We start from the raw sequence: 24,770 nt of genomic DNA, 5'->3' as shown, positions 1-24,770 counted from the left end.
ATTCTTACGTGTTCGTTAATAAATAATCTTCTTCATATTCTCTACTCTTTTTTTTTAGTTTTTCATGTGTGTTTTCTGTTGTCAATGTATTGTTTAGTATCTAAAATGTTTTTCAGCTTCTTGAAAGTAATGGAGTGGGTATTGTTGCCGACCTTAGAACTATTGATTGCATAGAAGACTATACTCTGTATTTGAATTTCAAAGTTGCAATTCTCATTTGTTCCACTTTATTTAGTTATGTAATATGGGGATCTTGCATGGATAGAAGCAAATTTTGTAACATAAATATCAGAAAACACATGCAAAAGATACACACCATTTTGGAACTTAAGAAAAAAAGAAAATAGAAAATGAAAATAGTTTTGAATACTTAAACACAACACTAAAAACAGGACATCACCGCCGGTAATAATGCTTAACACTTCTATTTCTCTCTATTGGCGTGTTTCTTTTAAAGCGTAAATACGCCGACAAAAAATTTAATAAAGTGAAGAAATTTTGAAAAAGTAAACATTGAAATATTAAAAAACATAAAAAAAAGGTAAGTTAAGTGTTATAGTTTTTCACACAATTACAAATAGACTTACGCAAAACAAGTTAACACAATCAATAGTATAATTAATCAATTATGTCTTAATTTTTTAATATTGCACAATAATTAATTACATTTAAATAATATTGATTAGATTATTTAACAATATAGTACAATTAATCATATGATTAATGTTGTAATTTTAATTGTAATTAAAATAAATTCATAAATTTAAATTTTAGTATTTTTATGAATTTAATTTATCATTTCAAAATAATTTTGTATCTTTCCAAATTATATACTACTTTCTATTTTTACTTAAAATTTATTTTAATTTTAGTTTTAAATATATGAATTTAAAAAAATTATTTTATCACATCAATTATAACAGTGATAAAATTTTCACTCATCTATTTTCACTTGTTTTTTCACTTTTTTTTTTCTCTACTTAAGAATGTACAAATATATTATTACCTGTTACCTGTTGTTTCAAGTGATAGTCGAGATGAGCTATTCAAGATGAAGAACAAGTTGTTAAATATATTAAGTGTTGAATTCTGTATTGACTTGGAATCAAGTGAAGCTTCTTTATGCTTTGGAAAATCATATCATTATTCCACCAATACATCCTCCTCAAATTCAATATTTGCACATTCAGATTCCTCTTGGTCTTCTTGGGGTGAGATTTGAGAAATTGAGGGTGATAACGAATTAGAAAAGGGACATTCAATTTCATGGCTTTCATTTTCAGGCCTCTGTGCTTTATTCCCTATTTGCTTTTGGCTGCCAGATGATTTTGATGGGAGTTCCACCTTATTTGTGTCAAGAGTCAAAAAACAGAGAATCGGTTAATTCTGGTATTCAGTTTTTTGGTGTAGTCGAAGCTTACTTCAAATAGAAGGTTTTGACAACTGCTGATGTGTACTCTTTACCAAGGTTTTAAATGAAGAATTGCAACTCAGTTTGTATATCTAATGAAGTGGGCATGGAGCTTATTAAAGATCATGAAAGGAGGAAGGTTGATAGCTCTGTCTACAAGTAAATGATATAAATTTTAGTGTATTTGATTCTCATTAGACCAGATATTATGCATGTTGAGTGTTCAAAAGAAATTCATCTTTTAATTGCAAAAAGAATGTTTCGATATTTGAAAGGCATGGCTAGTTATGATCTATTCTGTTCTGTAAAAATGGTGAGAAAACAGATTTATTTAGTTTTACTGATAGGTGGTGATCGAGATGATAGAAAAAGTTATTTAAGATATGCATTTATATTGAACTTAGGGACTATTTTTTAATCATCAAATAAGTCAATAATTATCACTTTATCTAGAATTAAATCAGAGTTTATGTCTGTAACAATATATGCGTGTGAAGCTATTTGGTTGAAAAAATATTTAAAAAACTATACATGTTACAATAAAAACTAACAACAATTTACTGTAAAAATAATTTAATAATCAAAATTTTCAAATATTTTGTTACATGGAAGAAATGAATATATAGATATAAAAATATATAAGTAAAACGGAATCTTACAAATAATAAAGTAATTGCTCTGATTTACTGTATAAATGAATACAAAGTTGGTGATTATTTTATTAAATTTCTAAAGATAAATGTGTTTTAAAAAGTTAGGGAAGTTGTTTGGTGTGTGCAATTTGAAAAATCCATCAGCTTAAAACAATCATCTTTTAAACAGAATATTTACAAATACTATCAAATGAAACGTACCAAATTGGACTATCAATTAACACAGGAAATAATTAAAATTTGAAAACTAAAATCACAAAAAAACAACTAAGATTCATATTAAAAGGAAACAAAGCCGACTTACAAAAACTAAGGCTACAATAACTTAAAATAAGAAACTAAAATTAGGAATTAAAGTTGAATTTTATCACCTTAAAAAAACTAGAATGATCTAAATCAAGAAATAAACCGAAAACTAGTCTAAAAACACTTTAATAACATAAATATGCAAAAACAAAGAAATTTATTAAAGATTGGATATATTAAAGATTGTCTCTAATTGTGTTATGTTGCTCACAATAGGTTAGTATGTCTTGTTCCAACTCTTCTTTTTGCCGAGCCTACTAAAACTAGGGAGGGTTTGACTAATATAAGATAAATCCCTGTAAAATGTTGGGACCAGTGCAAGATGATCAAATTTAAAAAAAAATTCCTTTAAATTGTGTATATGAGGACTGGTAAAAATAGAGGAGTCCTAAGCCATTCACAAATGTCCAGGAAGATTGGAAAACAATTTAAATTTGAAAAAGTAAATAAATAAGTTGGTAGAAGTATGGATACCAAAATGCGACATAGAATATTGACTGCTCGAACGAATGTCAATATAAGGGGATCCATAGCCCTAGTTTAACAAAAATAGAGTCATGCATAAAGCAAAAAGGAGTTTCATTTTCTTGAATTCTAAACACAAGTGCTTCTGGTTTTTAAGGATCAATGACAACTTGGTTTTCATTTTCGGATTTGGTAAATGTTTGGGTATGTCGAAGGGAGCAAATATTCTTCAAAGAAGTGTATATGGTTGTCTCTCTAAGAACATCTATCTAATTTTGCCACAAGTGAGTAATATAATAATCCATGACTCAATGATTGTGTAGAACTAGGGGAACAAAAGAAAGAAGAGAAAATCAAAGAGAGTGTACCTAATGTTCGCGAGGTGAAGAAGATGACAATGATGAAAATAAGGAGACATTGGAAGGGAAGGTAGATGGGTTGTGAGTTAACTTCAACTCATTTCATTTAGACAGTGTTCTTTTAAATGGATTTACTATTAAGAGAAATATATCCTTTTAAACAGTATGCTCTTTATATACAAGTTAAGAGAGTGTGGTGTTAATTCTACTGCCAATTCGGTTCATGATGTTCTTCACATTCTTCTCCTACTTCCATCACTTCATTCTTTTTTTTACGTATTCCTCTTTATAAACTTCTTCAATATTTCAATTTTCATATCCTCAACAATAATGTATTTAATTAATGTTAAATAATTTTTTCAATCTTACACAATAATTTATTATATTGAAAGAATATTATTTATATGATTTAATAATTTTTTATTATATATAATTATATAATTAGTACTATAATTTTGACTTTAAGTAAAATAAATAAGTAAATTTTAATTTCAGTATTTTTATGAATTTAATTTATTATTTTAAAAATTTTATCTTTCAAAATTATTAACACATTTTATTTTGATATAAAAATTATTTTAATTTTGGTTTTGAATATATCAATTTTAAAAAACTTATTTGATCACATAAATTATCTTAGTGACAAAATTCTCACTTATGTATTTTCACTCTTTTTTCATCATACCAACCTTTTCTTATTTCTGCGCACTCTTCAGTTAGAGTACACAAAATTGTTACCGGTTACCTGTTGTTTCAAGTGACAAACGAAACGACGCCGTACAGCGGATTTTGATAAACCTTAACAAAACCTACCCAGGAATCCATCAACAATACACAAATAGCACCTGCACCAGCTGTGGCACGATCCCAGATGAGATGAATCACGGTCGGCTGATTTCTGGTGGAGGATGGCTAATCAGGCGACTTTTCACGGCGGCTGAGAGTCCATCAAAAAGTCCAGACCTCTATCGAATGTTATCGGCGTTGGGCAAGACTGGAGGAAGCGTGTCGGAAACTTTGGACAACCATATAATGAAAGGCAAAGCCGTAAAAACAGAAGAACTCCTAAGATATGTCCAGGAGCTCCGAAGGTATCGCAGATTTCAGCATGCACTCGAGGTATAAAATATCAATTTAAATTATTCTTGTGATTTTGATGTAGGTTGAAGTTTATTTATGATGATTGCAGATAATTGAATGGATGGAGATGAGAAAAATTGACTCTTCCCGGAATAATTATGCAGTGCAATTAGATCTGGTGTCTAAGACCAAAGGGGTGGTTGCGGCTGAAGAGTTTTTCAGTGGTCTTCCTCCTCCAGCCAAGAACAAGTTCACGTATTGTGCTCTCTTGAACTGTTACTGCAAGGAACTAATGAAAGACAAGGCATTGAGTCATTTTGACAAAATGAATGAATTGGGTTATGTCAATTCTCTGGCTTTCAGCAATTTGATGAGTCTGTATATGAGAAGTGGTGAACCCCAGAAAGTGCCTCACCTAGTAGAGCTAATGAAAAAGAGAAGCCTTCCCTTGTGTTCATTCACGTATAATATCTGGATGAACAGCTGCGCCTCTTTGGGCGATCTTGATGGGGTGGAGAGAGTCTATGAGGAGATGAAAACTAAAGATCGAATTGGTTGGGAGACTTACAGCAACCTTGCTGCTATTTCTGTGAAGGTTAAGGACTTTGAGAAGGCTGAAATGATGCTTAAGGAGCTGGAGAAACGAGTGAAGCCACGGCAGCGTGATGCTTACCATTGCTTGCTTAGCCTCTATGCCGGGACTGGTAATCTTGGAGAGGTTCACAGAGTGTGGAATTCCCTCAAGTCTGTCTCCCCTGTGACCAATTTGAGCTATCTGGCTATGCTTAGTAACCTCCGAAGGCTTAATGATATAGAGGGCTTAACAAAATGTTTTAAGGAGTGGGAAGCTAGTTGTGTTAGCTATGATGTGAGGTTAGCTGGTGTCTGCGTTAGTGCTTATTTGGGTCAGAACATGGTGGAAGAAGCTGCATTGGTGTTTGAGGGGGCTAGCAGGAGGAGCAAAAGCCCTTTGTTCAGGATTGAGGAAATGTTCATATTGTATTTCTTGGAGAAACGTCAATTGGATGCTGCTGTGAGGCACTTGGAGGCTGCGCTTTCAGAAGTCAAGGGTGATGAATGGCATCCTTCACCACAAGTTGTTGGGGCTTTTCTGAAGTACTACGAAGAAGACACGGGTATGGATGGTGTTGACGAGTTGTGTAAGATTCTCAAGGCTAAGAATTTTGATGATTCCTGGATTAAAACTTGCATTAATGAGGCCAAAGCGTCTCCTGAAACTGATCCAAGATTGAAGGAAGATGATCCTCCAAACTATCGTGCGCAGGAGAACTAGACATCATGAAAAAGCAATTGTCTGCAGCTTGTAGGCGCAGTTTATGATGCAAGTGATTTGGCAGTTATCATGGTTTCATAAGAGTTGGAACACTTTCTCCAAAATTGTTTAGAATTTAATACTTCATTTGGAAAATATCTTATGTTCTTATTTTATTTTTATCGTTCCCGTATTTTCTATTTCAAAATAGAAGAACTAAAAATTGGAAATAATTTTTTCATTCGAAACATGGCACAAATAAAAAATTTCACTCTAATTTTCTTTTTCAATTTGTCTAGGACCACTAACATTTGGATGCCATACTGATATCTATTAATCTATTATGATGAACTGGGTCTTCGATTTTATCAGCACTATGCCAAATTATTAGTACTGTTAGTAAATATCTCCTTCAAGAGGGACTTAAATTTGAGACGGTTGAAGTCTGTAGTTCATCTTCCTGTTCGGTGATATTGTAAGTATTTTTCGATTCTTGAAATAATTTTAATCTATGAAAGTGAACTCTGTGGGATTGGTTTGTTGAAAGACTCATTTATTAACAAAAATCGATTTATATGCAATATCCGCGCAAGTTTTGTCTTTATTACTGACATTCAAAACCTGATAGGGAGGCGGAAATTCTTCGCTTTTTATGTTTTCTTCATAATTTTTGAAAGAGTATATAACTTGTGGATGCCATCGACGTGCTTCTCTCATTTTAAGACTATATCTAATTACTCGATCACAGTTACTATTTTTTTAAAACACAGGAACCATTACAATTCACCAAATAATAATGTAAGCATCGCTGCTAAAATATTAAATTTACAAAATAGAAAAATAAAAGATCCAAACCGTTGATACAGAAACCAACACGACTATACATTATATTTATGTTGCTATTACGTCTGGCAGTTTCTTTTGATAAATGAACATTTTCTAATTTCCTTTATTCAATTGTAACCTTAATACAGTATTAAGCAAACGGTTAAGTTCAATTATATCACTATGCCTCATATTATCATATCAAGTTAACTGCTCTTTTGTATGCCTTTTGTATTGAACAATGTATCACTCAATTGAGACTAATTGAAGTGAAAATAGACCACAACTTCAGGTAAACTTTGTTTGAAATGTTAAAATTCAAATTGGGAAGTTGTTACCTAAATAAGAATTTTACCTAACAATCACTTTCAACCAGAGCCAGTCTCAGTTATGCAACCATGTACCAAAAAGAAAGGAGCCATGCTTCCATTTGTTTTTATATATAAACCCAAAATCATCCTCTTCCTTTGGCCGGATTCCAGTTCAAGTTCGATTTCGTACTGAATGATGCTGAAAAGCAAATAGTACTGCAATTGCAACAACTAAGCAGCAGAGGATGGAACTCCATAATGCAGATAATGAATTAATACTTTTCTGGACACTGCTTAAAATAACTAAAGTAATGCTTCAGTTACATTAAAAAAATAGAGCAAAGAGAAAGCACTACACAGTACTTAGAAAAAGACAATATGCTTTCTGTTGGACATTTCTTTGGATCAAAAATACTTTCCATATCCCTCATCATGACTCATCTTGTCATCAAACTTAGCTGGATGATGGTGAGAAAAATCTCCAAACTAAATTCTTGAGCTTGAGAAAAAGGAGAGTGAGAAAGCTCCACTGCTGACCTTGTATCACTCATATGGTTCATAGTTGTCATGTACTGCCTTTAGGATGTCTCAATTGACACCCTAACAACTTCTAACTACTGTAAGGCTACCATATTTTGCTGAAATAATGATGCATTTTGTTGCTACATTGCCAACACGAAGGATTTCATCATCCTTACTAGATTTGGCATGTCCAGATTTGTGGGTGACGGAAGAGGAGGCTTAGGTGTCATACTCTGCTCATACAAACAAAAGTCATTAGTTTAACTCAAATAATCTGAAATACTATTTAGACACAATTAAGAGTACACAACAAAAACTTCGTACACTAATAACCTACAATCTTTCTAAGGAAGAACTGTTTTAATACCAAATTTCAACATCCCAAATTATAGTTTTAATACCATAAGAGAAATTATCACATCTTTCATAGTCAAGAATGGTTAACAAAAAAGGACATATAAAATGTGATTACCGTTATCCAAAAATATAACTATAATTCAAACTTTATATACAAAAGTTCTATTTCTAATATTATGTAAACATTGAACTAAAGGTTCAACAAAATATTATGATTTAAAACAATACAAGTCTAACTATCTATACATCAACATCTTCCACTCTGAGTGTCTGCTCAACTGAAACATCCTTCTCTGCTCACACCAATCAGGTGATTACTGTCAAGAAGAAAGATCAAACACAATAAACAAAAACAGAAGCAACATGGTAAACTAATTTTAAAAGAATCACATATACCATTAATAAAATTCATAAACATAAAAAGTCCAATATCACATCCATTAAAACCAAGTACAACTTTGCCTACATATATCTAGACTCTAGACACCATTCACATACATGTATTGGTGTCGAACTATTGGGGAACCCGCACATGTGTGGTGAAACAACATACCATCCAAACTGTCACACAAGGTTAGTTTGTCAAACACCTATCGTCAAACATACTTGAGGTTTTGGACCTTTTACTACTCCTCACCACATAACTACCACTCTCTACTTGAGTTTGGATAACTATTGGAGTAAGAAACATTCCCCCATTCCAAATCTCTTACATCAATACATTACACAAGCACAACACAAGGTTATTCCCCATGGAATCCCCTTCAACATACTAAAATTGAATACACTTTCATCATTTTCATTCACAAGATATTCACTTTATTGTCAATTCTATATAGCTTTACAAACATACATACATTGAAATGCATCTAAACCATTTACATCAAGCTTAGATGCCAAAATAACATTGAAGAAACCATAGAGTTATAATAAGTTCAAAGCAAGCAAATTTGGGAAGAACATAATGGCATTGAACGACATACCCTGTTGTTGAGCACCAACCCTTTCAGAAACTTGGCACCTAAGTGCCACCTTAGTGCAACTAAGTGCCAAAACTCTCAATTTTCTAGCATTGGAGCATTGCTTGGTGCCGCTAAGCGCCACCCCAAAAGTTCAGAAACTTCATACTTTGATCTAAATACCCCCATAACTCATTCCAATGACCCAACTTGTATCTTTAACACCAAAATTTGATTTGAAAAATGTTTACCCTTCGAATTTGATACCAATTGGCTCATTTTGTTAGAGAATTTATCCATTAGATCAACCTAACTATCCAAAAACACATACAACAAATTTGACATGCTACCGACCAAATTTTAGTGAACTAACTAGTTAAGCAAGTCTTAAATGAACCCATCCAACCATTACTTCAAAGTTTCACCTATCAAAACCCCTTTTTTTAAGACCAAAACTAGCATTTCACATTCCATTTTGACTACTTTAAATTCTTCAAAACTTTATACCTCACTAAACTTCAAAACAACAACATTAAAGATTAAAGTTGTTTCGTGTATAGGGTCGAGTCACTTCTAACACCTTCACAATTTCCTCTTTAATGTCGTTCGGGTAACTAATCGTCTAATCTTCGTCTTCACTCCAACCGTCCAGAGAGGTACCTCCCAAAGATTCTTCGATGCTTAGGTCAGCAAATTGTTCGTACGGAAGTCAGAGCAATAGTATTAAATGTATAGTAAATGTGATCACCTACCTCTTACCTTTGACCTATATTTATAGTTTTTGAGGTGGGCTTGAGATTAGTAGTACCTTAATCTCGACCCAATCTTGGCGCATTACCCTTAATCATCGTTTACCTTAATCCTTGTAGAGAAAACTTATCTGTCGAATATGGTCGTTCGGCTTTATCTGTCAGTTTGGGTAATGTACTGTTGTCCTAGATGTTCTAGGGTCGTCCGTCCCACGTGGTATGTCTCACTTTCCAAGGCCGTTCGGCCCCTATGGTACAAAAGCAGATACCAATTGACAATCATACATAGCATTATGCTTCAATAGACAACATTCATTCATCAATACACCAACATCATTCAACAATAATCACAATTGATAACATATTCAACCAAACCTTAATCTCATAACTTATCTAGCATACATTCATACTTATTAACACTAAATTAAAGCAATTATTAGCTTTCGTTACCTAGTTGGAAAGCTCAAATGGCTCTAGAAAGCAATTATCCTTGCCTTAACTAAAAAAACTCTATTTATATCTACAAACCGTAGAATTTTCATTCAAGTATATCATTAGAACCAATGATCATCAAAGAATACACAAGAACTCTAGGATTTTGCATGCAATCAGGGAATCTTCTCACATGCAAGAAAGAAGCTCAACTCAAGAAAATAGTAGAAACTAATTTACTCTTTTAAAATTTTTGATCGCATGAAGTTGAAGATATCACCGTCGTGATCATCAAAGTATTTTCTGACCATAAAAAAGATGACTCAGGAATTAAAATACTTAAAGAAAAGGAAAAACAATCTAAAAGAAGTGTTTTAGAGAAATGATATATGTTTTAGATAATGAAACATGTTTACAAATTTTTATTTATATTATGTACTTTTAACATTAGAAATAATATAATCTTATTAATTTAAAATACCTTTATATTCTAATACTTTATTTTCAATCTTTCCATCTACCAACCTTTTCTTATTTACAGGCTCTTAGGTTAAAGTACACACAATTGTTACCGGTTACCTGGTATTTCAAGTGACAATCGAAACGACGCCGTGTAGCGGGTTTTAATAGCACCCGCACCAGCTGTGGGACGATGCCAGATCAACGGAGATGAATTTCGGCCGGCTGATTTCTGGTGGACGGTTGCTACTCCGGCGGCTTTGCACGGCGGCTGAGAGTCCAGCAAAAAGTCCAAACATCTATCGAATGTTATCGGCGTTGGGCAAGACTGGAGGAAGCGTGTCGGAAACTTTAGACAACCATGTAATGCAAGGCAAAGCCATTAAAAAAAGAGAACTCGAAAGATGTGTCGAGGAGCTCCGAAGGTATCGCAGATTTCAGCATGCACTCGAGGTATAAAATGTCAATTTAAATTATTTTTGTGATTTTGATGTATGTTAAAGTTTATAATTTATGATGATGGCAGATAATTAAATGGATGGAGATGAGGAAAATTAACTTTTCCTGGGATAATTATGCAGTGCAATTAGATCTTGTGTCCAAAACCAAAGGGGTGGTTGCGGGTGAAGAGTTTTTCAGTGGTCTTCCAACTCCGGCCAAGAACAAGTATACGTATGGTGCTCTCTTGAACTGTTACTGCAAGGAACTAATGAAAGACAAGGCATTGAGTCATTTTGACAAAATGGATGAATTGGGTTATGTCTCTTCTCTGGCTTTCAACAATATGATGAGTCTGTATATGAGAAGTGGTGAACCCCAGAAAGTGCCTCACCTGGTGGAGCTAATGAAAAGGAGAAGCATTCCCTTGTCTTCATTCACGTATCATGTCTGGATGAACGCATGCGCCTCTTTGGGCGATCTTGATGGGGTGGAGAGAGTCTATGAGGAGATGAAAACTGAAGATAAAATTGGTTGGCAGACTTACAGCAACCTTGCTGCTATTTATGTGAAGGTTAAGGACTTTGAGAAGGCTGAAATGATGCTTAAGGAGCTGGAGAAACGAGTGAAGCCAAGGCAGCGTGATGCTTACCATTTCTTGCTTGGCCTCTACGCTGGGACAGGTAATCTGGGAGAAGTTCATAGGGTGTGGAATTCCCTCAAGTCTGTCTCCCCTGTGACCAATTTTAGCTATATGGTTATGCTTAGTACCCTCCGAAGGCTTAATGATATAGAGGGCTTAACAAAATGCTTTAAGGAGTGGGAAGCTAGTTGTGTTAGCTATGATGTGAAGTTAGCTGGTGTCTGCGTTAGTGCTTATTTGGGTCAGAACATGGTGGAAGAAGCTGCATTGGTGTTTGAGGGGGCTAGCAGGAGGAGCAAAAGCCCTTTGTTTAGGATAGAGGAAATGTTCATGTTGTATTTCTTGGAGAAACGTCAATTGGATGCTGCTCTGAGGCACTTGGATGCAGCGCTTTCAGAAGTCAAGGGTGATGAATGGCATCTTTCACGACAAGTTGTTGAGGCTTTTCTGAAGTACTACGAAGAAGAGACGGATATGGATGGTGTTGATGAGTTGTGTAAGATTCTCAAGGCTAAGAATTTTGATGATTCCTGGATTAAAACTTGCATTAATGAGGCCAAAGCGTCTCCTGAAACTGATCCAAGATTGAAGGAAGATGATCCTCAAAACTATCGTGCGCAGGAGAACTATTTTCATAAGATTTGGAACTATTTTAATACTTCATTTGGAAAATATCTTTAGTTCTTATTTTATTTTTATCGTTCCCGTATTTTCTATTTCAAAATAGAAGAACTAAAAATAGAAAATCATTTTTTCATTCGAAACATGGCACAAATAAAACAATTTCACTCTAATTTTGTTTTTCAATTTGTCTAGGACCACTAACATTTGGATGCCATACTGATACCTATTAATCTATTGTGATGAATTGGGTCTTCGTTTTTATCAGCACTATGCCAAACTATTAGTACTGTTAGTAAAGATCTCCTTCAAGAGAGACTTAAATTTGAGACGGTTGAAGTCTGTAGTTCATCTTCCTTTTCGGTGATATTGTAAGTATTTTTCGATTCTTGTAAGTATCTAACAGTTTCAAGTTAAGCTGATAGGGAGGCGAAAATTCTTGGCCTTTTATGTTTGCTTCATAATTTTTAAAAGAGTATATAACTTGTGGATGCCATCGACGTGCTTCTCTCATTTTAAGACTATATCTAATTACTCGATCACAGTTACTATTTTTTAAAACACAGGAACCATTACAATTCACCAAATAATAATGTAAGCATCGCTACTAAAATATTAATTTTACAAAATAGAAAAATAAAAGAACCAAACCATTGATACAGAAACCAACACGACTAAACATTATATTTATGTCGATATTACGGATGGCAGTTTCTTTTGATAAATGAACATTTTCTAATATATTTTATTCAATTGGAACCTTAATACAGTAATAAGCAAGCGGTTAAGTTCAATTATATCACCTATGCCTCATATTATCATATCAAGTTAACTGCTCTTTTGTATGCCTTTTGTATTGAACAATGTATCACTTAATTGAGACTAATTGGAGTGAAAATAGACCACAACTTCATGTAAACTTTGTTTGAAATGTTAAAATTCAAATTGTCAAGTTGTTACCTAAAGAAGAATTTTACCTAACCATCCCTTTCAACAACAGCCAGTCTCAAAGTTATGCAACCATGTACCAAAAAGAAAGGAGCCATGCTTCCATTTTTTTTCGCATTTGTTTTTATTTATAAACCCAAAATCATCCTCTTCCTTTGGCCGGATTCCAGTTCAAGTTCGATTTCGTACTGAATGATGCTGAAAAGCAAATAGTACTGCAATTGCAACTAAGCCGAAGAGGATGGAACTCCATAATGCAGATAATGAATTAATACTTTTCTGGACACTGCTTAAAATAACTAAAGTAATGCTTCAGTTACAATAAAAAAATAGAGCAAAGAGAAAGCACTACACAGTACAAACCTATCTAGTACAAACGTAATGAATAGTACAATCTCAAACTTAAGCTGTTGGTTCAATATTTAAAGGTTATTGTTCTCTAACGGTGTAAAGGGAACACTCTTAGGATTGAACACTCGATAGCTCACAAACACAGACACACAAAGTGCTGCTACTGATAGTATAACGGAAAAGGCACTAGCCACATTCCACGAGCTACTTGATGCTGCATCTACTGAGTTGCCACTCAAAGAACCGCCAACAGATATGTCAATGGGAACCCAATCACAATTAACAGAGTAGTGTCCAGAACCATGCCATGGCTGACCATCTACTGGATACCAGAATGCAACAGACATCTTACTGGATCCACCGATGTTAAATTGCACGTCCTGCAAGGTATTATTTTGCATCATTTTACTTGCTAGTTATTTTATAAATGAAGCTTTGGAATACAGATATTACTCAGTACAGAACTATTAAAACAAATACATTGGGTTTCCAGTTCTCTCTAATTAAGCTATAAAATGGGTTCTTAGCTAGTAAGAAACTAAAAGAAAAAAACAAAATTTGTCAAAACAAAAACCACACGATTCAGAAAAATTCCTTCAAGCACATATATATTTGAAAACATCTTTTTCATCAATGCTCCCACCCCAAACAAAACCAAAAAAAAAGAGAGGCAGTGATCTAAATCCTATATGTTTTAGTTTTTGGCCATAGCCAATAAACATGTATTCAGAATCCAAGTTTGAATTGTGAAGAAGGTAAAACAAACAATACAGTATAGCAGTCTCATCCAAAGCCAAAGTTGTTTCAACAAGAAAACAGCATAGAAATCTATTGAAAAAATATTGTATCGCTTGACCTGGGATACACCGTGCCAGCATTGATCAAAATTGATAAATAATAAGTTCTTCTGTTTTTCATCCACAAACCATTATTAGATTTACAAAAGGCTCCAAAGATTAATTGAAAGAGAACTTGAGAATAAATAATTGAGCTGATGGGAAAAAAATCAATTAATCATTGCAAGCTCTTAGCAAATAAAACTTCTGAATGTCGTATTACTTTCTAGGTTCTAACCTGTTGAAGATGATCCATGGTCCTCAAAGGCCTGGAAAATTCAAAAAAGTATTTGCCCTTTTTTCCATTATCTGCATATGGACTCTCATCCTCTACGAAACCTGTTATAGACAAGCATGTGAGTACCAATACATAAAATAGAAGGAAAAAAAAGATGGTAAGAAACTAAATGATAGGGTAAAACTAAAGCAGAGAGATCAGATTTAAGACAATGTAGTTAAGGTACTCTAATAAAATAAAACAAAAAACAGCTCGAATCAACAAATCAGAGGCAGTGATTGAACTGGTCTGAACCACCAAGAAAAATAACTGAGGTCAATAAATTTTAGTGTTATCCATGAGTAAAGAATAATGTGTGAATCTATTGATCCTATTACATAATATTAACAAGAATTACACCAAAACTATGTTAGTTATTATGTTCCTGTTGTTATACTACCTCAGTTTAAATTTATAGTATTTTAAGGTACCCTGACTAAGAAACAACTAATTACTAATAAAATCATTTCATAAAGCAGTAGTATATCTATTGTTGCTTTTCATCTGGGTAAAAACAAACATTAATTACATGAGATGGAGAAATAATAAAAATCTAGTAAAAAAATATCTTTACTTCTTACTGTCATCTCTCTTTCAATATAAATAATAATATATTAATTACTTTTACTTATATGAGTAGGTATTACTGGAAAAAATAACTTCAAAAGCTAAAAACACTGTTGTTTTGATATATAGGAAGTATTTTAGTACACACACATGGTTAAACCAGATAATCAATTACTATTCTTACCGTTGACCCAGCACCTAATTATGTCCATTACTGCGTTTCATACACTAGAAATATAGAATACAAAATATGTTTTAGCATAAAAGATAGAATAAATCCCTACTTTTGTCCTACGAGAACACAGGTGCCGTATTTTTTGTACTCGACATTTATCATCAAAATAATCCCCTCAATAATGCAAAAGATTATCACTTTAATATTCCTTATATTTTAACATCAACATAACACCTAAACAATGCAAATCAATTTAGTCTCTCGATCTCAAGCAAGATGTCATCGACGAACGGCTGATTTGATGATAACTTGAATAATAGAGACTAAAGTGACGATGCTTGTAACTATCGAAGAACGAAAATATGGGTCTACTCCCCAAAAAAGGGATATTTTGTATGGCAAGATAAGAAACAAAGTGGATTTTCTTCTTTAATGGATCACTGAACTTTTGGCACTTAGTGGGAGATTGACCTACATAGACGGTACCAATTGAAAGCAACTGCCACTAACATGTATGAAAATTTTCAAGTGCTGTTGACATAAGATAAAACAAAAATTATAAATGAAGCACAGTACAAAGCATGTTTTATCTCATATATACGAACCATTTACTTCATAAGTAGTATGTATAAGGAAACATATTTTAACTACTGCTCAGAAAATATTGTTTTGGCATTCCTGTCACTATCAACCAAAAATTCAGTATGAATTCAGCTTCCAACTATTATTAATTGATAGGACATAATACTTGTTTTTTAATCTAAAATGAATCAGTCACCTGAGTGAACCGTGAAACTACTATGCCACCAGGCACCCTTCCAGTCATTCTGCGCACTAGAATCATTAGCTGACAACAGAAAAAGGGTCAGTCTATATACCTTAAATGATAAAAGTTATAAAGATTACCAAATATCAACAAGTGACGGGTTGAAAACAAAAAATGTCAAATATATATAACCCACAACATTCCAAGTCATAATACACAAATGAAAGAAAAATTCATTGCCTGGAGGGAAGTGTCTTTCCTTTCAGAATTTTAACTCTTTGAAAATAGATGCGTTATCATTCTTTTCAATTCTTATGAAGTAATAGACATTTTATTGTAACTCTCAAACCATAAACATTAATAGGTCAACAAAATCTACCGACATAAATTTAATTCATAATTCTCATAGAGATTCATTTCAGATGTTAGTTGGTGAGGTAACGAGCTATATATGACTTGAGCACAGACCCAAATAATCTAGAGTCACAGCATCAATGTCCATATATAGTGTCAAATAAGGAAGAATGCTCGTAGTTTCTAGAACATATGTAGATGTGGACGGAGGAGCTAGTTCAGAGATTTTTTATACTTGGAATATTGGTGCATTGACAGGTAAGTTTATAAAGGTGGTAGGCACCATGATTCAGAAGACGATTAACATTATGTACGACGAAAGTCTAAATGGGTTAGAGAAAATGTTAAGGAGTTAGTTACATAGTTACATCGGGATTTAAAATTTGGTATACCGGGAAAATTAGAGAGAAGAATAGTGTGGGTATTGTTGTGGACAAGGATTGGAAAGAGAGGTTGGTGGATGTAAAAAAATTGAAGCCAAATTTGAACCTTAGAACTATTGGTTGCAAACGAGACCATCAATACTATTGGTAGTTATGCACCACAAGTAGGTTCTGAAGCACTTGAAAAAAAATAATTTATAGTTCAAGGCGTTGCACAAGAAGATTTTCCTAGGAAGACATCTAAATGGACAGCTGTGAGGCAACACAATTTATAGTTCATGTGGTTCTAGTTTTAGAGAACTATATAAGGGGTAGCAGTTTACTTTTTATTTCTTTACTTAAGATTTTAGAATTATGAACATTTGTTTCATGAAGGAGGTGGAACATCAAATCATTCATGGGAGAGGAAGTTTAAGTTCAGAAATAGATTTTGTTTGGTAGCAAGTGCTGACAAAAAAAGACCCAGAAAAGGATGGATTATAGTTAAGTTGTTGGTCTAGAAGGTATTTTTTGTTGAAGTTCAAAAGTGCATACGGGCACAATGTATCATTTGTCCCATAGGACTTTAATATTGTGGGGGTGTCTAAGTCCCATATTAAGTAGTGTGGCACGGTTGATGGAGTATTTAAGTGTTTGGTTCTCCCCCTTAATAACTAGTTTTTGAGGTGGGTTCCCCAACTGTTTGGATGTTTATCAATTTGTATCAAACCTGGTTAACGCTGAAATGTCACTCTAAGGATGAGATAAAGCATGAGTGTTTGGTTCTCCCTTTAATTGTTAGCTTTGTAGGGTAGGCTCCTCGAGTGTTTGGGTGCTTATCAGCCCACCAATGAGTTTGAGATCTATGATGTCAATTAAGTGGGGAGAAAGAGCTTTAGTTTGCACATTCAAGAACAAGATAATATGCGGGATTATGTTAACTACAGAGGATTTAACTTATGGGTCACTGAGAAATTATGTAAAATGTGGTAAAGCATAGATTTAAGAGAAGAGACTTTTATAATAGGGAGGTTTACTAATGAAGTCATTTACATTTTAGAAGGTAGATGAAAAGATACTGAAGTAAGAGATTTCGAAAACACTTATGGGGAGTCAACAGAAATACTAGGAAGGTTTACAACAGAACTCATTTATATTTTACGAGGTAGATGAAAAGATACTGAAATAAAGAGACTTGCATATAAGTTTTATTGACTTTGAGAAAACTTGTAATCGAGTATCAAGAGAAGTGTAGTGAATAACTTTGGAAAAGAAAGATGTTTCATGACCTATATCAAATCTACAAAAGAAATCTATGATATGATAACCACTAGAGTGAAAACTGCATGAGGAAATATGAAGGACTTTTGGATGGTGATAGGACAACAAAAAGGCTCAACCTTAAGTCCTTATTTGTTTTACTTAGTCTTGAATGTGATTGCTAGAGACATACAAAGGATTATTCCAAATTGCCTTCCTTTCTACAAATTACGCAGTTTTTTTAATCAAGGAAAGTTGTTAAACTTAAACTTAGCTTTGAAAATAAAATTGAAGACAAAAGCTTTTCACTTAAGTATGAGTCTAACAAAGTATACACATTGTAACTTGAACAAAAGACAATAAGAATATGACTTGGAAATTGTTGGGAATCTAATGGCATAAAACACTAGGAATATATCTATCAGTGGATCAAGGGCAAACTATACAAGAGAATTTGACACCACAAATCTAAAGCTTGAAGGCATTAGGTTTGTAGGTTCATTTCACTTACATGTACTCAATTTGTTCGTTCTTAAATGTAAAAACATTATATTCACACTTGTGCTCCAAAAATTTCTTCTTCAAGTGAGCATTTATTTCACATGGTATGGTCTCTCCTGAGCATAAACCTTTTTCTATCATTGACAATTCAATGGGTCCTTAAACCTTAGACAGTATTGCCAATATGCTATAATACTTGCATTGTTGTGTGGCCCTAAAGCTCAGTCATTATTGTCAATACACTATAGCCACTTGAATAATTATTTCCTCACATCAATTGAACACAACATTTGACATTTGTACATAGATCTATTGTCAGAGAGAATTTCAATACAAAGAATTTTTATCCATAGATCCACCACTAATTTCTTTATATTTGTATGAGTCAACCATCAACCTAATACTAAATTTGAATCCAAGTGGATAAAACAATTGAAAGATTCCCTCAATCTGCCATGAGAACTACACGAGTGAACATGACACCACATTCAATAAAAAACTTTAAGGTTTTTAAAATGTGAATTTAGTCCTAACTTAACCCCCAACTTTGAAGGTGTGGTTTGAACCCACTTACATACAATAATTAGGTCATATCTAGTTAAGGTGAGATTTCCAACACACTTTCTCACGTTGGGGACTAAACATCTCAAGCATAGGACTATATATTTATGAGTGGTCTGATAACAAGTGGCGTGATGGCCATAGAACCCTTTATAAGATTAACTTTGACACCATCTTAGAAAATAGACTTCAAGTCTAACTCAACTTCACAAAACTGATTTGTAAGTTGAGGTTTTCACCCTCTTGTATAGTATAATTTGGCTTTATATCTAATTGATGTAGGATATTCAACAAAGGTATTAGAATTGCATTTTTTTTCATTCATATGACACTTCACTTGTTTATTCTTATTCAATGTGAGAGTTAACATTTCAACAAAAGTAAAATTGAAAGATGTCGTACCACAAGATTATAGGTATAAATATTTCATTCAAATACTTCAAAATGATGAAGAAATTAACAAGGTTGTCACCCACAGGATATAAATGGGTTGACTCAAATGAAGAAAGTCATTGAACATCATTTGTGAGTGCAAAGTACCTACTATAGTTCAAGGACAACTTATATGGTACTTATATGCATCTAACTATACTTTATGATATCAATCTTGAGCTTTATAGGGATAACAAGAAAAAGGTAGGAATAATATAAGAGGACAAGATACGGAATGAGTGTACACAAAACGATAATGATATGGAACTAATTAAAAGAAAAAAGATAGAAAATCGAGTAAGGTGGTTTGGACACGTATAGAAGACATTGGAAATAATTAAAAAGGCAAGGGAGAGTACAAGGACATCTATTAATAGGATTACATGATATTCAATTGTTCCGACCTCAAGCTTGTTGACATAGTTACCACACCAAGGTTATTGTTGGTTTTAAATTCAGTGGCTCTATCACAATTTTGTTTTGAAAAGGTGCATCAATGGTGGGTTAACTAAGAAGGGTATTTGTAACTTCCCTTAGCCTCGTCTTTTAAATGATGTGAGAGTTTTGAATAAAAGTAGCCTAAACTCCCCTTTTAGCACCAATATTTCAATCTCATATCCATTGATATCATTAGGGTCACCATTTCCAAAGTATTTGTTAGATATATTATCTTTATCTTTTATCTTTATTAGTTAGTTTGTTATTATTTCTTATTTGTATTTTGGACTTAGCTCATATTTGTTCTATTATAAATAGAGGACCCTTTGTATATTGAATACAAGGGAGTTTTCACTATATTCAACTTGGTATCAGAGCGGGTCGATCCTGCTCTGGTTTCTGTCTCGTATCATTTGTTTGGTGTCGCTATCCGCCATCGCCCGCCGCCGGCCATCCACCACCGGCTGTCGTCACAGTTTTGTCCGTCTAAACCCTTAGGGTTTTCTTGTTCCTCGCTGGTGTGATTCGTCTTCGTCAAAGATGGCGTATGGCAATACTTTTTCCTTCTCCGAAAGCCCATCCATTACCTCCGAGGAGCTAAATGGAAAAAATTATTTATCATGGTCTGCTGCCGTTGAAATGTGGTTCCTTGGCCAAGGGCATTATGACCACCTTGAGCGAGATGGAAGCCATGTGCCTGCTAAAATAGTTGATCAGTGGAAACAAGCAGATTTCTAGTTGTGTGCCCTATTATGGCAATTAGTGGAACCTAAACTTCTTATATCTCTGAGGGCTTTCAAAACTTGTCACTCCTTTTGGAAGAAAGCTCAAAGCATCTATGCCAACGATATGCAACGTCTCTATTGCATCTCTTAAAATGGCCGACCATGATATGGTGTCCTTCATGGCTGAAGCCCAATCTGTTGTCGAAGAACTCAGGATATGCAAATTGCATCGATCTCTATATGGCCTCAAGCAATCACCACGTGCTTGGTTTGGAAAGTTTAGCTCCATTGTTGAAAAATTTGGGCTAAAACATAGTGAAGCAGACCATTCGGTTGTTTACTTAATAGTATATGTTGATGATATTGTCATTACAAGGTATATCAAAAAGGCTCCCGAGCAAGGATTGTTATATGAAGATAAAGGAAGCATTCAGGTCTCTGGGTATTGTGATGCAGATTGGGCAGGTTTGCCTATTGATAGACGGTCTCCTACATGATATTCTGTTTTTCTAGGAAGAAACATTATTTCATGGAAAAGTAAGAAACAAAATATAGTAGCTCAATCAACAGCTGAAGCCGAGTATAAGGCGATGGCGTCACTCACATGTGAAGTTATATGGGTGAAACAATTCCTTCAAGAGCTTAACTTCGGTGACATCCCTACTATGAAGATGTATTGTGATAATCAAGCTGATCTCCAAATTGCATCAAATCCAGTGTTTCACGAAAGGACTAAACATATAGAGATTGATTGTCATTGTTCGTGAAAAGTTGTTGACTAAAGAAATATGTATTGAGTTTGTTGGGTCAAACGATCAACTCGCAGATATATTGACCAAGTCATTAAGGGGTCCTCGAATTGAGTTTATTTGTTCCAAGCTTGGTACATACAATTTGTATGCTCGAGCTTGAGGGGGAGTGTTAGATATATTATCTTTATATTTTATCTTTATTAGTTTGTTTGTTATTATTTCTTATTTGTATTTTGGGCTTAGTCCATATTTGTTCTATTATAAATAGAGGATCCTATGTGTATATTGAACACAAGGGAGTTTTCACCATATTCAATTGTATTATCGACTTTGGAACTTGTGGACTCCATTTCAATTTTTTTCCAAAAAAGGCATCACGACAGGTTAAGACAAGTATATTGGAACAATAATTTTTGAAGTTTCAACGACTTTTGTTCATGTGACTAATTTCACCTAGTAAAATAAATCTTTGTTTGATATACTAGCTGAAATGATGTTTTTTCTACAGATAAAGAAAATAATGTAAATTGGTTTGCCATTACGAGACTGGATATGTTATGCTCCACACATCATTTTAGATACAAAGAGAAAATATTATATGTTTAAGATTATGAAAATACCACTGAGTATAAAGTAACTGATGTAGGACATATTATGATTTCAATGAAATACTGCTTGGTGCTATTGTGTTGAGTGCTATGAACTGTGGGCCCAACAACAGCACTTGTCCATCTTGTGTCATGCCATTTAAAACTTAATACCTTCACCTGACTTAGGAACTTAAAAGTTGTCTTATGTAATCTTATAGCATTAACAGCACTTATATCTACATCTTGTCCTCTAATATACGGATAAGAGATGCCTTAATTAATTTTGGCACATCCCTTTCTTCCAATGTGAATGAAGTCATCTTAAAGTAATCTAAGACGCATCATACATATGCCAAAATCACTACTTAATCATTTTCATATGTAAAGTTACATCAATTTTAAATTGGGATTTGTAGGGCAAAGATAAATTACTTTACAAAAACTGCTGAGAAGAAAAACCAAGGAGCAAATTTAGAAGAGATTAATATCAGCGTGAACCTTAATTTCCAATGCTATGCTAAAGGAATAAAATAATGAACCACCTCGTGCATGGTTCAAAACAAGATATAAATATTTTCTTTTTATATGGCTAAAGTGAGTAAACTGTTAAGGATATTAATAAGTAAGCAAACTAAATAACGTACAATAGAAAATACAGACAACACTGGAAGGGGAAAAAGACAAGTAATATGATAATAGAAAATGTATACAGAAGAATAAACCATGTTCCACTTAAAGAATTGCATGAACACCAGAATAATGGGCATAAGTATGAAGGAAGATGTGGTTAGTGAACAAGAGTGAAGTCATGGAAGTAACTACAGACCAGTAATTTCAAATTTCTAGGAAGCCTCTGTGATAATTCCACAGGGTGTTTCAATCCTATTCAGCTGTTTTTTCAGTCATACAAGCAAATAATTCTTATTAATGGTGTTGCCCTTGTACATACCAGAACCTGGAGGACCAGTTCCATCCAAGTATCTACAATGTGGATTCCAGGCATACAGATCAACCAAGTGACCAAACCTGTACCACCAAAATATAGGAAACTGAATGAACACATCCAGCAAAAAAAAGAGCTATCATGAATTGTCAAACAATACAGTACAAGTTAAGAAACTTTTCAACACATCACCTGTCGCCACCATTTCCATCCCTATTGTCCAAGGGATTGCCGCCATAAAGCCGTCCTGGAATAGCACTTCCTATGGAAAAGTGCATAATGTCAACTTCATGACCTTTGCAGGTCTTGTTAGTGCATGAGGTTGAATGTTCCTCACAGCCACCCATCTTATAACAATCGACACAATCTTTATCAAATAATGTTTCATAAAAATATTTTGATAAAAGGATCAGGATTATAATTGAAAGCAACAAAGACCGCAAAACTTGGAAAGCATTTGAACAAACTATTGTTCAGTGCCATCAGCTTACATTATGATAAGAGGCACCATCTCCAATCTGAAACATGAGAGCAACAGATGGACATTTCTTGCTTTCACTGCGTTGCAAAACAAATGCACCAACCATACAAAATCTCGTCATAAACTACCATACACAGAAAAAAAGAAGAAAATGATAATACATATAAAGAACTTAATTTATAAGTAACATGGATCTAAAACGTTGTTATACAGCCATTACACAGGAACTCACCTCAGTGGAGCATCATGTTAATAAATAGGATTAATTCGATAATATGATTAAATCGTATAAGATGTAAGTAAAGTTTAAATGAAACTCACAATTATGATGTATCCTCTCTTATTTACAAACATATCGGACCTTAACATTAAATTTCAAAACATTATCAACAGAAATAAGTTTGGTTCAGTATCAAAACAAACAAGCTAAACTAGCCAGAAGTTTTTTTTATATGCGTGTGAGGGCATATTATTACCCTTTGGAGTACGCATAATCACCGTCGACTTGCAATAGAAAGAAGATATCGCGGCCATCATGCACACTCTGCAACAAAAAAAAAAATGAGAAAAATAATAAAGAAAAAAAAATGACGAAAGTTAACTGAAGCGGATGGAGTGCGATACCTTAACGCTCATCTTTCCACCTTTGAATTCATTCTCAGCGTCAGGGTCGAGGGCGGGGAGGAGGGGGAAGTAGGACGCATCAATGTCCTTCCAATCGTCGGCGTGGCCATCCAGTGTAATAACGCCGGGTTTGAAATTGGCCTCGACTCGGATCTCGGACTCGGAGTTGCAGCTCCAGGGGCCCGATTCCTCGTGTGACTCCACCCGGGCTCCCAGGCCCAATAAGAACAACAGCAAAAGGTAACGAAGCATTGTGGAATGGAGTGGTGGCGTGCGTGTGAGCAGTTAGAAGTGATGATTGAAGAATGAAGACACGTGTTTGTTATGAAAGATTTTACAGTTATTGTGGTAATGAAAATGGCTATGATTGTAGAAGGTTGACTCCGTGGTATGGTGTGGCGGCCGGTGGGTTAGTGAAGGGAAGAAGGAAGGAAAGATCGCGATTGGCGCGGCTCTTGACTTTTGTTGTGTGTGACTATGCTTTATTCAAAATTTAGATTAGATCACATACCATTAACACATTTCATTTCATTTGATGTGACGCACCGTTTTCCCCCTTTTCATCGCCACTTTCACTCTGCCTTTCGCCTCTTTCAGGACCATCTTCTCAAAACCATTCTCTCATTTTCTCTTACTTTAACTATTCAACTAATTAATATTATATATTTCCAGTATACTACTTCAATTACTCATACAACTAAGTTAAACTAACCATTCATTAAGAATCATTATTCTAAGAGTAAAATAATTATAAAAAGGTGGATTTTTATATTTATAAAAGAAAAATAATAATAATTAATGTTAAAAAAATAACGTGTAAAATATCATTAGTCTTTTTATAATTTTTGTGTGTGTACAACCATCTTATCCCATGTAAAAAGTTAATACATAAAAAGTAATATATTAACGTACTATCTTCCATATCAACACCACCAATCCTTATGTACTATTTCGTTAAGACGTA

At 33.9% G+C, this 24,770-nt stretch overlaps 3 protein-coding genes and 1 long non-coding RNA gene across 5 annotated transcripts; 2 read left to right on the top strand and 2 right to left on the bottom strand.

The window, feature by feature from the left end:
• The first annotated feature begins 4,006 nt into the window (after positions 1-4,006).
• LOC108324954 (pentatricopeptide repeat-containing protein At1g02370, mitochondrial) lies at positions 4,007-5,723 on the top strand. Its single transcript, XM_017557913.2, has 2 exons — positions 4,007-4,313; positions 4,384-5,723. Exons 1-2 carry the CDS (start codon positions 4,071-4,073, stop codon positions 5,566-5,568), a joined length of 1,428 nt encoding a protein of 475 aa, XP_017413402.1. The 5' UTR covers positions 4,007-4,070; the 3' UTR covers positions 5,569-5,723.
• A 1,008-nt stretch (positions 5,724-6,731) lies between these two features.
• Positions 6,732-10,418, bottom strand: LOC128195984 (uncharacterized). The gene is made up of 3 exons (XR_008248001.1): positions 10,282-10,418; positions 7,809-7,879; positions 6,732-7,438 (listed from the first exon to the last, which is right to left on the bottom strand). It is a non-coding gene; the product is annotated as an uncharacterized LOC128195984 (long non-coding RNA).
• Positions 10,290-11,938, top strand: LOC108325918 (pentatricopeptide repeat-containing protein At1g02370, mitochondrial). 2 transcript variants are annotated; one of them, XM_017559059.2, is made up of 2 exons: positions 10,290-10,614; positions 10,688-11,938. In XM_017559059.2, the coding sequence occupies exons 1-2, from the start codon at positions 10,372-10,374 to the stop codon at positions 11,921-11,923; spliced, it is 1,479 nt and encodes a 492-aa protein (XP_017414548.1). In that variant the 5' UTR covers positions 10,290-10,371; the 3' UTR covers positions 11,924-11,938. The 2 variants fall into 2 exon arrangements, with proteins under 2 accessions (XP_017414548.1, XP_052731229.1); XM_052875269.1 differs by having other exon boundaries at positions 10,316-10,614; positions 10,743-11,938.
• Positions 11,939-13,055: 1,117 nt separating this feature from the next.
• LOC108325919 (uncharacterized) lies at positions 13,056-24,466 on the bottom strand. The gene is made up of 8 exons (XM_017559060.2): positions 23,807-24,466; positions 23,659-23,726; positions 23,193-23,259; positions 22,894-23,048; positions 22,708-22,784; positions 15,796-15,864; positions 14,237-14,337; positions 13,056-13,542 (listed from the first exon to the last, which is right to left on the bottom strand). Exons 1-8 carry the CDS (start codon positions 24,056-24,058, stop codon positions 13,234-13,236), a joined length of 1,098 nt encoding a protein of 365 aa, XP_017414549.1. The 5' UTR covers positions 24,059-24,466; the 3' UTR covers positions 13,056-13,233.
• Positions 24,467-24,770: the final 304 nt, after the last annotated feature.

Source organism: Vigna angularis, chromosome 3 (assembly GCF_016808095.1).
Source record: "Vigna angularis cultivar LongXiaoDou No.4 chromosome 3, ASM1680809v1, whole genome shotgun sequence".
Classification (NCBI taxonomy): domain Eukaryota; kingdom Viridiplantae; phylum Streptophyta; class Magnoliopsida; order Fabales; family Fabaceae; genus Vigna; species Vigna angularis.
This window is presented reverse-complemented; position numbering and strand designations above follow the sequence as displayed.

Bases quoted from the DNA above. Each gene is read 5' to 3' on its own strand.
- LOC108324954 (XM_017557913.2), top strand. From the start codon at position 4,071: ATGAATCACGGTCGGCTGATTTCTGGTGGAGGATGGCTAATCAGGCGA. The intron at 4,314-4,383 runs GTATAAAATATC...TGATGATTGCAG, and splicing joins GATTTCAGCATGCACTCGAG to ATAATTGAATGGATGGAGAT.
- LOC108325918 (XM_017559059.2), top strand. From the start codon at position 10,372: ATGAATTTCGGCCGGCTGATTTCTGGTGGACGGTTGCTACTCCGGCGG. The intron at 10,615-10,687 runs GTATAAAATGTC...TGATGATGGCAG, and splicing joins GATTTCAGCATGCACTCGAG to ATAATTAAATGGATGGAGAT.
- LOC108325919 (XM_017559060.2), bottom strand. From the start codon at position 24,058: ATGCTTCGTTACCTTTTGCTGTTGTTCTTATTGGGCCTGGGAGCCCGG. The intron at 14,338-15,795 runs GTGACTGATTCA...TGTCTATAACAG, and splicing joins TAGTTTCACGGTTCACTCAG to GTTTCGTAGAGGATGAGAGT. The intron at 13,543-14,236 runs GTTAGAACCTAG...AATACCTTGCAG, and splicing joins CCATGGATCATCTTCAACAG to GACGTGCAATTTAACATCGG.